At 41.1% G+C, this 16,698-nt stretch overlaps 1 protein-coding gene across 1 annotated transcript in view; it reads left to right on the forward strand.

The window, feature by feature from the left end:
• Positions 1–16,698, forward strand: part of MYBPC3 (myosin binding protein C3) — a 79,815-nt gene that overhangs the window by 29,741 nt on the left and 33,376 nt on the right. Inside the window, exons 7-17 of the mRNA XM_081902685.1 lie at positions 74–122; positions 917–961; positions 2,689–2,745; positions 7,123–7,146; positions 7,866–8,032; positions 9,238–9,370; positions 9,983–10,107; positions 10,617–10,722; positions 14,063–14,229; positions 14,595–14,760; positions 15,867–15,973. Of these exons, the coding sequence (XP_081758811.1) occupies positions 74–122; positions 917–961; positions 2,689–2,745; positions 7,123–7,146; positions 7,866–8,032; positions 9,238–9,370; positions 9,983–10,107; positions 10,617–10,722; positions 14,063–14,229; positions 14,595–14,760; positions 15,867–15,973 (1,146 nt within the window). The remainder of the gene's footprint in view (positions 1–73; positions 123–916; positions 962–2,688; positions 2,746–7,122; positions 7,147–7,865; positions 8,033–9,237; positions 9,371–9,982; positions 10,108–10,616; positions 10,723–14,062; positions 14,230–14,594; positions 14,761–15,866; positions 15,974–16,698) is intronic.

A 16,698-nucleotide genomic window follows, 5' to 3' on the forward strand; every position in this document is an offset into this window, starting at 1 on the left:
GGCTGTTGGTGCCTTGGATGCAAATATATTTTCATTACTACAATTTTTCTTTTTCCAATCTATGATGTTACAGAGGCACCTGCAGCAGGGGAGATGGACTTCCGCTCAGCACTCCGACGTGGGTGAGTATCCTCAGAAATGTTTGTACCGGTCAGCTAACGTGAGTGAACACTGTGGTAAAAGTAAACATGGATGCTAATATCAAATATGTCCCGCCTCTGCATACACACGATCCAATGGTAGCTTTGCATGCAGGAAGGTGTTGCATAGAACTGGTGATGCACACATAGTAGCCACACATCAAAGTCCTAGAAAACAGGTGGGGATGTGCAACCCATCTGCATCACAAAATGGATATGAAAAATGTGCTCCCATCCAAATCATGCAAGGCTGATAGAGACTCCATTGGCTAGGTCAGGGTAAACAAAAGTAGATCAGAATATACTGGTGGGTCCCTGGAGGAGACTGGATAGGGTTTATGACTCCTCATTGTTTAGTTCTCACAACCTCAAGTTGTGACAACAAAAAGGCACTTCTTTGCCCTTAAATGGGCTGCTGAAAGAAAAAAAGATTGGGATAACCAGGACTTTTATGTGAAAGGACTGTGAATTCTGTCTCTTTAAATTCCAACTATATGCCTTTAACACCTGGCTCTGCTTAACTGAACTTGGGGTTGTGAGAAATAAGGTTCTGATTTCTTGCTAGCTCAGAGTCACAATCTATTTGGAGACAATTCCCACCACCCAGTCAATTTGAATATTGCCTCGCGATTATTCACAGAATAAAGCTTCCTTTGCTTTTAGAATCCCTAGGTGTTTGTCTATCAAAGTTGGGAAGATGTTGAGTAAGAAACTGCTGTTGGACTGAGTGAAGTTGTGCCCAACTGAATTCTGTGTTTTGTCACTCTCTTATTCAGAAGCATGATGGGAGGAGGGAGACGGATGACTGGAGCTTTCGCTAGGTAGCCACATTTAATCTGGTGCTCAGCCTCGGTCTTCATGATGAACTGTCGCTCAGTGGCCACACTGCCTAAATTTTGTGTGTAAAAACTATCCAAAGGACTTAGTTGATGGGTAGTATAGAAATGGGACGCAGGTGGTGCTGTGATCTAAACCACTGAGCCTCTTGGGCTTGTCGATCAGAAGGTCAGCAGTTCGGATCCCTGCAATGGGATGAACTCCCATTGCTTGGTCCCAGCTCCTGCCAACCTAGCAGTTCGAAAGCATGCCAAAAGTGCAAGTAGATGAATAGGTACCTCTCCGGCGGGAAGGTAAATGGCATTTCCATGCACTGCTCTGGTTTCAGTGTTCTGTTGCGCCAGAAGCAGCTTAGTCATGCTGGCCACATGACCCGGAAAAACTGTCTGTGGACAGCCTGTAAAGCGAGATGAGCGCTGCAACTCCAGAGTCGTCTGCGACTGGACTTAACTGTCAGGGGTCCTTTACCTTTAACTTCTATAGAAATCTATAGAAAATTAAAATGCTTGTCCTTTGGAACACATGCATACCTTTAAATCCACTAGCTATACTGCTGATTGAAGCCTTAGCATATAGTCCCTGAATTAGTGTGGCTATCACAAGCCATGTATTTATTAATTTATCACATTTGTTACTTGCTTTTTACAAAATAAAGTCTCAAAGCGACTTAACAAGATAAAATACCACAGATGGAACAATTGGGAGAGGGAGCAGTGGCATCCATGAGAGACAGATTCATTTCCTTGAAGAGAGTGTTCTGGACACACACTTTGGCATGAAATGGTGCTTTCTTAGTGACTGCATGAATGCTTTTTGTATTCACCTATTTCTCTTGAATATGCATGGATTTCACCATTCACATCTTCACCACTACGACCCTGCATTTTGAGAACTGCCACAGAAGCCCTGTCCCCCCCCCCCCCAATAGAGTTCCATTCTTTTTGTGATTCTAGGTTGGTATAAACTAGGATAAGGGCTTTCTTAGCAGTTAGCTACAATAATGTAGAATACTGTCCTTGGGAGTAATGTTTGCCTTTATCACTAGCAGCTTTTTGGAAACTGACACTTACCTGTTTCATCTACCCTTTGAGGCTGATAAACCGCTGAATTTCATTCTAGTTCATTTAATTTTTTTATTGGTTTGGGCTATTGTATTATTTTTCACTTTCCCCATAGCAATATATGGAGGACCAAGGCAAGAACAACTTTGGGCTATTTTATGTGGGTAAGGTTTGAAACAATAACGGAAGCAAAATACTGTGGTTTTCCTGGACTATAATTTGAGTCAAACAGGCTTCTGTTTCCTCAATTCTTCCTGCTCTCTCCTGTCAACACAGGATGGCCTGTTGTAGGAGGTGTAACATTTTGTGTGGATGTGGTTCACTGCATGCAAGATCTTTCCTATCCTGCAGGATCAGAGAAAACAAGGCCTGACTGCATTTTAGCCTGAACAAAATATGTTCATAAGTCACTTTTAGAGAGACAGTACTCATATAATCACAAAATTATATGCTACTAATGTTGGATCAGCAGAAGTATATCGCTTTTTTGTGGGGAGGGGTATCTTAAAATGCATGTGAAACTTATTTGACTTTTATCTTCAGCATGAAGATGCTTTAATCTACATCTTTGTGTGAAGCTATTGTTTCTGCTTTTACTGCATTCTGTTTCTCTTCTGTTTATTATTAATGCTACTTGCTATACTGCACAGTGCGGATGGACATGAAGAAGGCAGAGAGTTGGATTTCAGTGCCTTGCTGAGAAAGAGGTGAGCACGCTGCCATCTGTAAAATGATGGTACAAAAGGCTAAAGCTCTAGGTCTGTCTTTCTCAACCTTGGGACCCTAGATGTTGTTGCGCTACAACTCCCATCATTCCTGGCCAGCATGGCCAGCAGTCAGGGACATTGGGAGTGTAGTCCAACAACATCTAGGGACCCAAGTTGAGAGAGGCTGATCTAGAGTAACTGTCTTTGTCATTCTTACATTTGCGTTCACGTGGTTGTACTAGGTCTCTCAAGCCTGTCAGCTGTGGCAATCCGTATGGTCTGTGAAAATTACCTGCCTAATGTGGGAGTCCCTGTTGCTCATTGTGCATGTGCTTAATTATTCAGTTTGTGAAGAGGGAAGAAACTGAAGCTTTTTTTGTGCACAGAGAACAAACAGGAGAAATGTCACTCTGCAGAAACTGTTTTATGGTCTCATGTTGGGAGGAGGAAACAAGTTCCAGAAATTATTGAGCAACTGGTGGGGGTGGAGAGAAAGGGGATGAGACTCATAGTCTGTAACAAAGAATTATCAGCTTTGATTAAGATTTCTTCTTCATTCTGACTCCTTATATATATTTTCATTTTCTTTGTCTCCTGTTCCCTTGCTCTTCTTCGTCTGCCTCTCTGTCTCTCTCTCTCTCTCTCTCTCTGCCTTATAATCTTCCTGTCTGTACTTTGCTGTCCTGTTGTGTCTTCCATCTGGCAACTTATCTTGGAATTCTGATGTCTGGAACAGAGAGTAAGATTTTATTTCTTTTTCTGTGTGAACTGCATGGAACAGAGGAAGTTAAAAGGCTATGGGGTTTACAGAATGTACAAACCTCCCCTTTTCTTTTTGGAAACTTGGAACAGCATAGGTTTCCCATCCCAGACATTATTTAAAAATCCAGTTAATACAGATGGAAAGCAATTAGTTTACTTTCATGAATATTCTAATTATCACTTTTGAAGCAATTTTAAAATTAGGACAGGATTTTCATTTATTTTTCTCTCCAAGCTGTAGAAATGCTATTATCCAGAACTTTGAGTTATCTCAGTGCATCTCCCCAGAGTGTCCGCCATGTCATTGCAACCCTGCATAACGTCCAACCTTGTTCCTCTGCCTATTGTATTATGCAGACGTTTCTCAGGTCCCTTAACCAACTGAGGTGCTCCTATTTCCCTACTGAATTCCTCATCAAAGGTGGAAAGAGTTTGCTGACCATGTTTTTGGATTCAATGCGATCCTAAAACATCCCTAATGAAGTAAATTGATTTAAAATAATATTTATCAGTGAAATAGCAACTTCCCTGTGACCAGATCCCATGCTGATCCAGTGGTGTTTTGACTGGATCTTAGTTCAGGTGTGCCGATTTGAGATGTGTGGTCATAGTATAAGCCAATGGACCAGAAATTGATGCCAAGTTCTGTTTAATACGAAACTTTGCCTTTCATTTTATTTTTTTGATACAGTGGTCATACAGGTCTTGATATTTTAGCATCTCCATCCTATTATTCAAGCATATCTCACCAAGGAATAAATTGGTGTGATTCTAAAATGGATTGAAAAGTTAATTTATTATGTTAAAGTTTCAAATCCTTGTCTGATGGAACTACTTACTTAGTAGTACTTACTACGCTGACTATAACTCTATATCCTGAGATTAATAATATGCTGAACAGCGCCTTCCATCTGATGGCACATAATTGACTCACAGTTAGAGAGAGAATCATTTCAAAACTTGGAGGAATTCTACATGAGTGGTGTGTAGCCTAGTTCTCGTTTGTCTAGGACAAAAGAAGAAGTGACACCATTCACACAATTAGTATTATATTATATTATATTATATTAGCAGGTAGTGTGGTCTCAATCCAGACTGAAATGCAGACAGAGGAATAGGGGGGCTTTAACCCTTTGTTCCCTGCATTCCGTCTACTGCATTCTGTCCCTACACCCTCCCACTTGAGTTCCAAGCTAGATTGGGTGCCCTCTGCCAGCCATTCACCATAAAAAAACTGCTAATTCTGTGAACGGTGACATGTCTGGTTTGGTCCTTAGAAGTAATCAGCTGGACTTATTTCTAGCTTATTGTGCTTAATTTCCCAGCCTTTGTTAACTAGCCATTACTGTGAATTATTTAATTCAGAAGATGAAGGTTTCCGTTTTAATACTTGCTGCAGCAGAGTATCAGAAGGCGTTCCTGGATTTATATTCCATTCTAGTGGTGGTGCCGGAAATGTGCAATGTTTCTTCAAAGGATAGAAATGCAAGTAGACAGAGGAAATCTATGATAAAGTACTCCCCATAGGTGCAGGATACGTCCTGCAGTTGTCACAACTATGGATCTCTCCCATGTTAATCAGCAAGTGACGCTGTTCCTGGAGCTCCTGCTGGAAAGGGTAAAACTTTATTCATATTGTTCCAGAGTGTGGACCTCTATTTAATGGCAGAATAATTTAGATGACATTGACACAGAGGTGCCATAGGCCAGAAAGAGGTTGGGAGGAAAGGGAACAGTTGTCACTCTGCTTTGACATGGGATGGTGAAGGGAGACCTTGAAGGAGGTGACAGCTGAGAGGTCTGAATCAGTCTAAGGTAATAGGATAGGAAAGGCCCATCGCTGGAGTGTATGCAACTATTTTTAACTCTCCCGCACATGTTTAGAACACATTGACAGCTTACTTTGTGTGGAACAGGTTCTGTCTAAAACACCTCAATGCCTCCAAGTTCATGGGTAAACTGTGGTGTTCTTACTGCATCTAATAGCCCTCCCTCCCAATATAGAGTGACTAGTTGGAGCCAGTGTGGGAAGGCTAGTGTTTTGAAGAAATCCTGTGTTCAACATAAACCTGTGCTAGTGCAAATTCTGCTTGTGACACCCAATCCCATATCTCTACTTGTAGCACAGATAAAGTCAAGTCAGGCACAGGAGAATCTGGGTGGACTATGCAGGTCAAATGTGCTTTTGAGTAGACCTGATGTACAATCAGCCCATTTATTTGTAAAACTCATGCAAGTTCTAACTGTTACTAACAGAAAGCAGTGGAAGAATCGGCAGGAGGCTAAAGCTAGTGGTATCCTTTGCTTATTACTTGCCCTGTTAGAGCTTAGCAATCGCTCTGTCTTCCATTCCGTTCCCTTTGTTTGTGTGGCAAACTGATCCTCATGACATTAGCCCTTTTCATGCTGGCATCATGAATTCTCCATATATACTAATATAATGGATTCTATCTGCCTGATCAGGGGCCCTGCCTTCTGCATGGTTCCCAATCCCATGGACACAGCCTTGATGTATACAAATTGATTCTACATAGGACACATGGACACATGGGGGCACAGACAGTGAGTACAGTCTGTTGTCTCCTTCATGCGTGAAGAGCCATATAATCACTTGGTATGCCATTAGGATAGGTATCCTGAAAAATGTCTGCAGTCTATGACTCCCCAAGTGTTTCATTTCTTTCCACCTAAACAAATTGTCAGGGATAGCTGGACAGGGGTTGGAATGGAAATGTCGATCTAGCATTGCAGGCTAGTTAGATTCTTGTTTTAAGCAGATTTTCTCTGCCTTTACAAACCAAGTTCACTAATTGCAGGCTAAGCAAAGTCATAAACCCTACTGCGTAAATTGTGCTGTGACTGGTCCATTGATGTGCATTATAATTAAAAAAGAAACCTCTTCCTAGGAGTATACATAGGTTTCTTCTGCTACATTTATGCTTATTCTTGGCTATGTGAGACCACTTGAGTAGTGCACTTTCCAAAATCTGAAATGAAAAAAATGAAAGACTTCATATCCATGATGTATTCCCATTCCCCTAAATGAGGCCTGTTTCCAGCAAAGCTGTACCTCACGTGGTCCCTCTAGGTTGGTATAAATGTAGGGCTATACCTTTAAAGCAGGCACCCCCAAACTTGGCCCTCCAGATGTTTTGGGACTACAACTTCCATCATCCCTAGCTAACAGGACCAGTGGTCAGGGATGATGGGAATTGTAGTCCCAAAGCAGCTGGAGGGCCAAGTTTGGGGGTGCCTGCTTTAAAGCATATTCTTTTTCTCAAAGAATTCTTGGAGCTGTGGTTTACCCCTCACAGAATTACAATTCCCAGCAGCTCTTAATAAACTATGGTGCCTAGAATTCTCTGAGGGTGAAATGCGCTTCAGGTGTGCTTTAGAGGTGTAGTATGTACACAGCCTAAGACTTGTGTAGAACTGGATTGTTTAATGTGTGCTGTGGCTTCTTTACCATCATTATAGTAAATCCTTAGTCCTTACCATCAAAGGGCTGCCTTCTTCTAGTAATGGCGCTAATGCTAACACATGTTGCCCTCTTTCTTGCTCATGGCCTTGCTGCATGCTCATCCAAATGCTCATCTGCATCGTTCTCAAGTCCAGCAGCTTCTTGCGCTCAGTACATCGGTAAGCTTTCCATTCCCTCGCCTCTGCTAACTGTCAATCAGTCTTTTACATGACTGCTGTTTTTGTTAGTAAATAGATTCACAAAAAGAATATAAACAGATTCATGTGCCTAGAAGATGCCTAAACTGTTTGAGCGAATTATCCGCTCAGGGGGTCCAAAGTTGCTATCTTCCCATCTAGTTTCTTGCATTCTAATTGTTTTTAAAATCTGTACAAGGTTGATAAATGCCTAAGCTTCATTTTGAAGAGAAATTGACACTTTCTACTCACAAGACGGAAAAACCAATTTATCTATTTATGATACTTATATTCCCCTTCATCGTCATTAAACAAATGAGCTCCTATATAATTAAGAATTGTAAGTCAAGGGAGCTTTCTCGCTCAAAACCCACACCCTAAAGCCACACAGAAAACTCGCCTGTTGCCTAACATCATGGTCTCCATGACCCCTGTTGCAAGGTAAAGGAGACTGGTATTGTTGTTAAGGAATTGATTTAGGAACTTGAAAATAAGGGTCCGATCATTGACTATGACACATTATCTGATCTTCATCAAGGCACTTAGTCTTTCTATGCCTTAAGCACCTCACTAACAATGAGTCCCCTAAACTGACAGGTATTTTAATATAAATAGGAATTTATGCAGTAGAGACACAATCTAATAGGCAGGCTATTTGAAGTCCCTTATGAGAAAATGTTCTATATGCCCCTTTTCTACAGAATTGAGGCAAAAACTGAAGCACAGCCAGATGTTGACGTGTGGGAAATCCTCCGGAAAGCTCCTGCATCAGAATATGAAAAAATTGCTTTCCAATATGGTATCACAGATCTGCGAGGTATGTTGAAGCGTCTCAAGCGCATGAAGAAGGAGGAGAAGAAAAGCACAGGTAAGAGAACATGATTGCTTCTCTTCTTTTTTTCCTTCATGGGAAATGCCTCTTTTTAGGGGGGAAATACAATGTATGAAGCAGCTTTCAAACTCTTCCATGGGGGTTGGGGAAATATGAAAGACCATTTCACATGTATGTGTCAGTTCCCATGCTTCAATTTACTATCAAGAAAAGAACAGTAGGTTCTAGAGAATTAGAAATGAGGAACCAAGATGAGAAAGGTAGCCATTAAAAGGAAGTATACGAAATTAAGAGATAATAGTGGGTGCTTCTGGCAAGTCTTGTGGAAGAATGCAGCTTCAGCAGAAGAAATGGAATAAGGGAAGAGAGTCGTGGTTTACCATAATCCAATAATGATTTGAAGATATTAATTAGCTGAGAACATAGGTAACTCTCATTAAAACACATAAAGCAGAAAGATGGGAAGTGGACATTATAATTAAGCCTCTGCCCAGTTACTAGGGATGGGTGAACCTGTCAGTGTTGGTTTCTCTCAATTTCTCATTTTTCCAATCATAAGTTCAGTTCTCCTTATTTCTACATCAGCGTGTGATTGGAGTTTTTTAAAGTCCTCGTGAAAATTCACCAGCATTTTAGTGCAAATTTTAGTACAAATATAACATATGGGGGGCAATTTTGCATAATAATCATATTTTAGCAAAGCAATTTATCCTAATATAATGCATTTTTGTATGTTATTTTCACCAAAATACACATCTTTTACCTTACTTTATGTATTTTTGTACACATCAGTGCCTGGAGAACTGCACTGCAACATTTGGAGAATGTTAATGGGTGGGTTTCAGTTCACACGTTTTTATAGAAAATGTGAATCAGATAGATTTGCCTTTATATTTGAACTGAATCAAATTCCTCCCCCATCCCTACCAGTCACTGTCCATTAGCTTTAAACTAAGATAGTACTGTGCTAAATTATTGTGTGGAAAAGCCCTAAAATATAGGAAGATGAAAAGGGTATTACAGGTCTCCTAGTCCATTTCCCCCACTCAAAATTACAATGCACAATTAGCAGTATTTGAAGAATCGTAGAATTGGAAGAGACCACAAGGGTCATCTAGACCAACCCCCTGCAATGCAGGAATCTTTAGCCCAATGTAGGGCTTGAACCCATAAACCTGAGATTAAGAGTCTCATACTCTACTGTGGGCAGAGTTTGATTACATAAACTGTTTCTTCCCCAGCCTTTGCCAAGAGACTGGAACCTGCCTACCAGACTGACAAAGGACAGAAGATCAAATTAATGGTGGAACTTGCTAACCCAGATGATGAAGTGAAATGGCTGAAGAATGGGCAAGAGATCCAAGTCAGCGGCGGGTATTTAAAAAAAGCAATAAATACTAATGGAAAAGTGTGGGCTATAGAAGTTCAAGTCATTATTAGAAGGGGGAGAAGAAGAAAATTAGGGTCTATCAGAAAGAAAAGTGGAGAGAATAATGAAGGGTCTAATGTAGTGGATATAATTGGATGGGAGGATATTGAATTAATAGGCAGATTTTTAATGACTGTCTGATTTTATTTCCCCCTCTTTCAATCTCTGCACCTGGAACTGAACCCAATCACTGGTCTGTCTCTTAGCAAGTAAGTTCTCATGTCATGCTTTCCCATTTGTGATTCAGTTAATTTGCCTTTCTTTACGATATCCTGGCAAAGTTGTTATACAATAAGCCCATTATCAACATCAGTGTCGTTTGGTCCATAGTGTTCCTTTATGCATGTCCCAAGGGATAAATTACTTCTGTTGGGGCTCTGTGTGCCATCAGGGAGGCAAAGGGAGGAAGGGATAAGGTGCGTCTTCCCACTTAACCACACCAGGATGGGGGCATCTAGTCAAAAACTCTGCTTTATGTCATGATAGAAGACAGGGTGATGAAGATTTAGGAACTCCTTCTCTTTTGATACCTTTGAATTCTCTTTGCATTTCACCAGATACATTTTTGAGGCTCTTGGGAACAAGAGGATTCTGACCATCAACCACTGCTCGCTGGCTGATGATGCAGCATATCAGTGTGTGATTGGAGAAGAGAAGACTTTCACAGAACTCTTTGTCAGGGGTAAGCATAATTCATAACCACCATTTTATTGGGATCAGAGAAGGGTCCAGCAGATTGGTCTGTAGCAGATTTTGAGAGGTATACAGAGGAAATGGAAGTCCTGTTGTTCCAGTGGAGCCCAACATTTTCATTTGAAGGGACTCAGACACTTAACCTGCTTCTTCCCTTCCACCTTCCCATTCTCTTTCTTTATTCTGGTTTACGCCAGAATTTCCTACATTTTAGTTTTAAGGGAGGATTTAGGCAGTCTTAGGTGACAAAGAACAGTCAAGTGTGCCAAAGTTCTGATTTATAGCTACAAAAGAAATGAAGGGAAATGGTTTATGTAAGAAAGTCAGTTATGTAATTTGGCATCTCAGCTAAATTGGAAAGAACTCTGGGAGTGTGAGGACCTGCTATTCATAGAGCTACAGCTGACCATCAGCTGGGAAAGCTGGATGAGAGTTCCAAGGGTTTTTGTTTTCCTCTGCATTCCTCTCTCTGAAATTAGGTTTCCTCCCCATTTCTAGAGCCTCCTGTCTTGATTACTCATTCTCTGGAAGACCAGGTGGTCATGGTTGGTGAAAGAGTGGAGTTTGAAATTGAAGTGTCAGAAGAAGGGGCTACTGTGAAGTGGTAAGGAACTGGGGAGAAGTGGGGGTTCCTACTTCCTGAATGACTAAGAAACGAGAACAATTGCCCTCCAGAGTCCTAGGGGCTCGAAACTATCACACAAGTGTCCATCACCCTTCTTGCATGACCAAAGAGAGAAGACAGAACAGGCAATAAACAAGGGAAGGGGTCCCAAGGCCAGAAAAATATTCTAACTGACCCTCACATTCCATTTTAAAGATAGGTCTAAAGGCTGTTGTGGTTTTCTAAGAAGATCTACAAGTAGGAAAGAAAACAACGCATTTGAAGTGTGGTGCAAGGATTTATTTATTTGCCTTAAGTTACTTAGTTAAGGGGGTGCTAATGTCTTTGGGTCAGTGGGCACATTTTGACTTTGAGAAGGGCCGCAGTCACAAAATGGCTGTCATCGCATAACACAAAATGGCTGCCCAGAGCAGAAAAAGACAGATGACCATGAAGTGGAGTGAGCATGCTCTACCATCAGTGCTCTTCCTAAATCAATCTGGAAAAGCACTAAAATCAGCCACACCCATGCTCACTCACAGAGAGAATCTCTTAGCACCAGTTTGGTGTCTGGGAGACGGACTTGTTGGTTGTGGCAAACCCAAGAAGTAAAATGACTTCCCAAGAGAGGTCTGCTTAGCCTGTTCTGCTTGCTTTTAAGCACAGAGTGAAGATTTGGGGTCTTTTCAGAATCTTGATTTTGTTGAGTATTTTGCAGTTTCCCAGGCTTTTTTTTACATATATACCTAAGATGGGTTTTTTAACTGCTGTTGCTTTGTTGTTTTGTTGGTATTGCTTATATGTAAGCCACCTTGTGCACGCTCATTAAAATACAGGGTTTAAATCCATCATCATTATCTGCATAGCAAGCTAATCTGCACCTTCTTTTATTGTTTTAAAAAAGCTTAAATACAGCTTTTTGTTCATAAAAAAATATCAAAGCAGTTCACAAGGCACAATACAAAATTCAGTGAAGCAGAAAACAACCATTAAAATCAAGTAAATGTACTGCAGTGGAAACCCCACCCCAACAACCCCCATCATTGCCTTACAACTGATGTGTGGTGCCATGTGGCTGTTCTAATGTGTCAACCAGCCCTTCCTGAGGAAAAGGGCAAGAGGGTCTCCTCGTTACACAAAAGAAGCTGACCAAACTGGCACTTAAGTCTTACTTGAACATTGGCAACGGGACAGTGTCCTCCACTGAACTTGAGGACAGCTTGGAGCGGGTGCAGGGCAGGTTCTTTGCCCTAGACAGTTCTATTTGCAACACTTGCTCACCTCTCTACATGATAGCTGCTTACTGCCTGATCAAACAAATACCGCAATGCATCAAAAGTGGCACTAGAATCTGTCACGGCAGCAGAGTGACATACGCATGCACACACACACACACACACAACACACACTCACACTCTTACAGGGTGCGTGCTGGAGAAAGTGGACAGGGCTGGCTCCCTCTCCGCCTGCTTGCTTAGTCTGTTTTCATTTCTTTAATGAATTTGTTTAGAAAGATTTACAAACCGCTTAAATCACAAAGCTGTGATAAAACGCAGCCAAAACGAAGCACACAAAACTGTTTAGAACAAATATACATAAGGCAATTGTTAATAAAAACACAGATGGAATCAGTAAAACTTTTGAAACAAGCATAGGTAACTAAATTCTGCAGTATATCTGGGTAGGCTTGCTGAAATAAAAATAGTTTTCAGCTGACATCTAAAACAATATAGCCTCACAAGTTAGCCAGCGAGTCAGTCCAGGCCATTAACAAGCAGGCATTACTAATTTATTTATTTATTTATTTATTTACCTCACCCATCTGGCTGGATTTCCCCAGCCACTCTGGGCGGCTTCCAACAGAATATTAAAAACACAATAAAACATCAAACATTTAAAAACTTCCCTAAACAGGGTTGCCTTCAGATATATTCTAAGAGTCAGATAGTTGTTTATTTCCTTGACATCTATCGGGAGGGTGTTCCACAGGGCGGGTGCCACTGCCAAGAAGGCCCTCTGCCTGGTTCCCTGTAACCTCATTTCTCGCAGTGAGGGAACCGCCAGAAGGCCCTCAGAGCTGGACCTCAGTGTCTGGGCTGAAAAATGGGGGTGGAGATGCTCCTACAACCAAGGTGTGGACCTAGGAGGGCAGAAACAACCAGGGAGAAGCATCTGCTGAGCCCCACTACCCCCTGTCTGTGGCCACTGTCTTACTTTGCCTAATGATAGGGCCAACCCAGAGTGCAAGAACAAAACTGCAAGTTGTTCCTGCAATACTTATAGGATTCATCAAACTTAAGTGTTATCATCTGTTCTTTTGGGGGGGGGTAAACAGGCCCATGGAACTGGTGACTGTGTGTACATTACATGTGTGAAAATATAGCACAGATGTACATTTGTTGTTTGGTGTTCATATAAGGATGTCTGGAGATTTCATACTGTGTGGGGTGTGTGGGTGTATATGGGTATGGGAGTATCTAATCCTTCCCAAAACATATTGCAGCTGCCACTATCTGATCCTGTGGCTCATGGCTGCTCCCTGAAATATAAATACTCATTATAGAGTATTGATAGCTGTGGAATGGGCAGCAGACAAGGGTAGAAGTGCAGCTGTCCCAGCTTTAAATGGAGTCAAAGCCAGAGGAAGAACTCTCAAATTTTCACCAAACCTCTAAAATAGTTCAGGCTCTAACATCATTCTTCATCATTTCAAGAGTACCAGAAATGAATCCTTGTTGGCGTCAAACATGAAATCAACATGGAGAAAATATTTTTCCCTTTCTGAAAAGGAAAATCAAAACCATAAAATTATTACAAGAGTGAATATTCAGTCATATATAATGTTTGTGTGCTATATATTATTGTAACCTGGGACCCTATGTGGAGGGTGAATAATAAATTGAAGAAATAATAATAATAATAATAATAATAATAATAATAATAATAATAATAATAAACAATTAGCCCTATGACTACTACATTCAAATTTCATCCACATGGAAGGTTTTTCTTTCCATACCACATAACTTGGAATAAACTTGTGCTGATTTTACATATGAAGAAGCAGGGAGACATCTGGTTTCACTGGAATCACACAGGGAAGCTAAGACAGCATTTTGATGAGCATGCCTGCACAAAATTACCAAAAAATGTCTCCAATCCTGTTCTCCCAACCTGAGGCTGGATATGCAGGTTCACAGGTGCATCTACTACTTCTGATAATCCCTCAAAGATCATGGGTAACATACCCATGGACCATGAACCTGTGCTATATGAACAGGAGTCGACTGCCCTGTTGCTGAGCATTACAGATAGGTGTAAGAATATTTCATACCTGTAGGGAGAAGGACGGAGTGGAGCTGACCCGGGAAGAAGCATTCAAATACCGTTTCAAAAAGGATGGAAAAAAGCATTACCTCATCATTAATGAATCCACCAAGGAGGATAATGGGCATTACAAAGCAAAGACTAATGGTGGGGAGTCTGTTGCTGAATTGATCGTGCAAGGTGAGATACAAAAGGAACTTTTTTATAATGTATGGTGGCTGGTAAACCACTTTGTGGCTGGGAAACGGCCGTTAGCTAGATGGCTAATTGTAGGACAGCTAATTGTGCAGGCCTTCAAAGCATATTATGGGGATTGTTAGGCCCATGTGCCGGATGTAATAGATATCCTGATAACAACAGGTGCTTGCTTATCAAGTCCTGTTAAAGTCCCACGTGCTCTGGATGTCTCTTCCTATTTCACCTTTCCCAAAACAGTTCCTTTAGCCTCTTCTTTTTGTAAAAGACACATCCACAGCTTCAGTTCTTGGTTGACCTCTGACCTTCTGGTGTTTGTGTTGCTCCATCCACAAAATTCGTGATCTCAGAGAAGAAGCTGGAGGTGTACCAAAGTATCGCAGACCTGACAGTGAAGGCAAGGGACCAGGCTGTGTTCAAGTGTGAGGTTTCTGACGAGAATGTGAAAGGCATTTGGCTGAAAAATGGGAAGGAGGTGATTCCAAATGAGCGGACTAAAATCTCTCATATTGGCAGGTAAGTCGTGCTTCAGAAAATTAAGCCAGGGTGCTGTAAGTTGCTTGAGTAACAAGCTGCTAATAGTAATAGAAGTAGCAATAATAAATTGGTGGTGTTAGTAGTAGTACTTTCCTTCGGGTGGAGAGAATATGTGATAAGATGGTATGTGGTGAGAGAGAGCAGTTGTATATAACCCAATATTAAATACTAATTTTACTCAGAGGGAGAATGCAACCTTCCCTCTGAATGGTAAGGAGATATCTGGAAATGCCTTTGTATTGTGCTTTGTGGGTGTTTAAATTGACGTGAGGAGTGTGTGTGTATTAGTTTGGAAGAGTTGTACAAAGGGTGTGGTTATGTTACAGTGAATGATTCACGAATCTCTGGGAACACATCTTTCTCCAGTTTTCAGACAAGCCCCTGTGAAGGCTGACGATTTTTGCATTCCGGTCACTGTGGCATTTGTGGTAATACAATTGCCCATAATGTATACTGGAAATGGCTGCTGCTTTATGAAATGCCCTCAAACATATAGTAATATACCTAGAGCTCAACCAAGCCCATTGCAGTCCATAGAAGGATGGATTCTCCTATTCTGTGACATGTATGTGCAGACAGTATGCAAGGTTGTTATAGGGAATGGGAGGTGTGTCTACAGTTCTCAAGTTTTTCTCCTTCAACTTGGCCAAGAAAAGTGAATTCCTTCACTAAGCAGAGCATAGAGGGAGACACAAGTGTGCTGAAGGCACACTCAGACACTTCCTATTCCCTACCATGACCTGTAATGATTCAGCACAGTGTTTGTGTATGGATATCATGGAGGAGGAGTGAAATTAGGCTTTTCGTATGCCTTATAAGGATCTCTTTGAGCACAGGTGCCGCACCTGCAGTTCACGGGATTGAAACACTAGTCAAGTTGATTTGAATGAAGTGACATCTTAATAAAGTTTGTGATATAGGTTCCACACTATTTATACTTATTTATTATAATATAGAATATGCATACGTATATATCCATGTGGCATTCTTTCTTACCTATCCATCTACTCTGGGGATGGGATTTGTCCTGTACAGAGGTGAGTGGACCCAAACAAAGCTTGTATTTTGTATTTTTGCAATATCAGAATCCATAAACTAACCATTGATGATGTAACTCCAGAAGACGAAGCTGATTATTCTTTTATACCCGAAGGATTTGCATATAATCTCTCAGCCCATCTTCGTTTCTTGGGTAAGTGTTCTGGAATCTTATTTCTGTTCTTGGTGGGAATGTTCACTTTGTGTGAAGATGAAACAGGAGATTCCCGCTTGGTGATGCCTGAGCTTCAAAGCACCTTAGTACTGCGCATCTCTGTGTGTCCACTGTGGCAGTAAGGCTGAAATAAGGTTATTCTGTACCCTAATAGGGATATCTCCAAGCATGGGCATTAGGCCTATGGTGGGCTGGATCAATCCAAATGCTATTATTTAAAATGTCAGCCCACTTTTTGACTGATTTTTTTAATCCCTCTAATTGCCTTATGTAGCACCACAGGAACTCTGTGGATAAATATCTTATACCTTAATAGAGAAAGTTATGAAAAGAATTGTGGTATTGACCAAAGTATGGGAAGGTCAACACTGGATGCCACAATTAAACTGAAATTAAATATATAGAGAAAAGCGCACACAACAATAATGAGTAGCTTCCACTTTCATATAGTTTTGGCTGTGAACCAGCAGAATTAGGTGCAATTAAGCCTATTGATCTCAGTGGAATTTATGTGCACATAACTGTGCATTGGATTATCACCATGGTGTAAAGGTTGTTTCTGAATTTAGTTCATAGAAACAATTCCAGCATTATAAACTGTTGTTTCCTAGAAGCTAATTCTAAAGCCCATAAGAGGAAAATCTATCCTTGTTTTGATAATAATAGGCAGGGGCATTCTTCCAGGAGGATATAGCTCAGGGGTC

This window comes from Podarcis melisellensis, assembly GCF_964234715.1.
Source record: "Podarcis melisellensis genome assembly, chromosome: 1".
In the NCBI taxonomy this organism is placed as follows: domain Eukaryota; kingdom Metazoa; phylum Chordata; class Lepidosauria; order Squamata; family Lacertidae; genus Podarcis; species Podarcis melisellensis.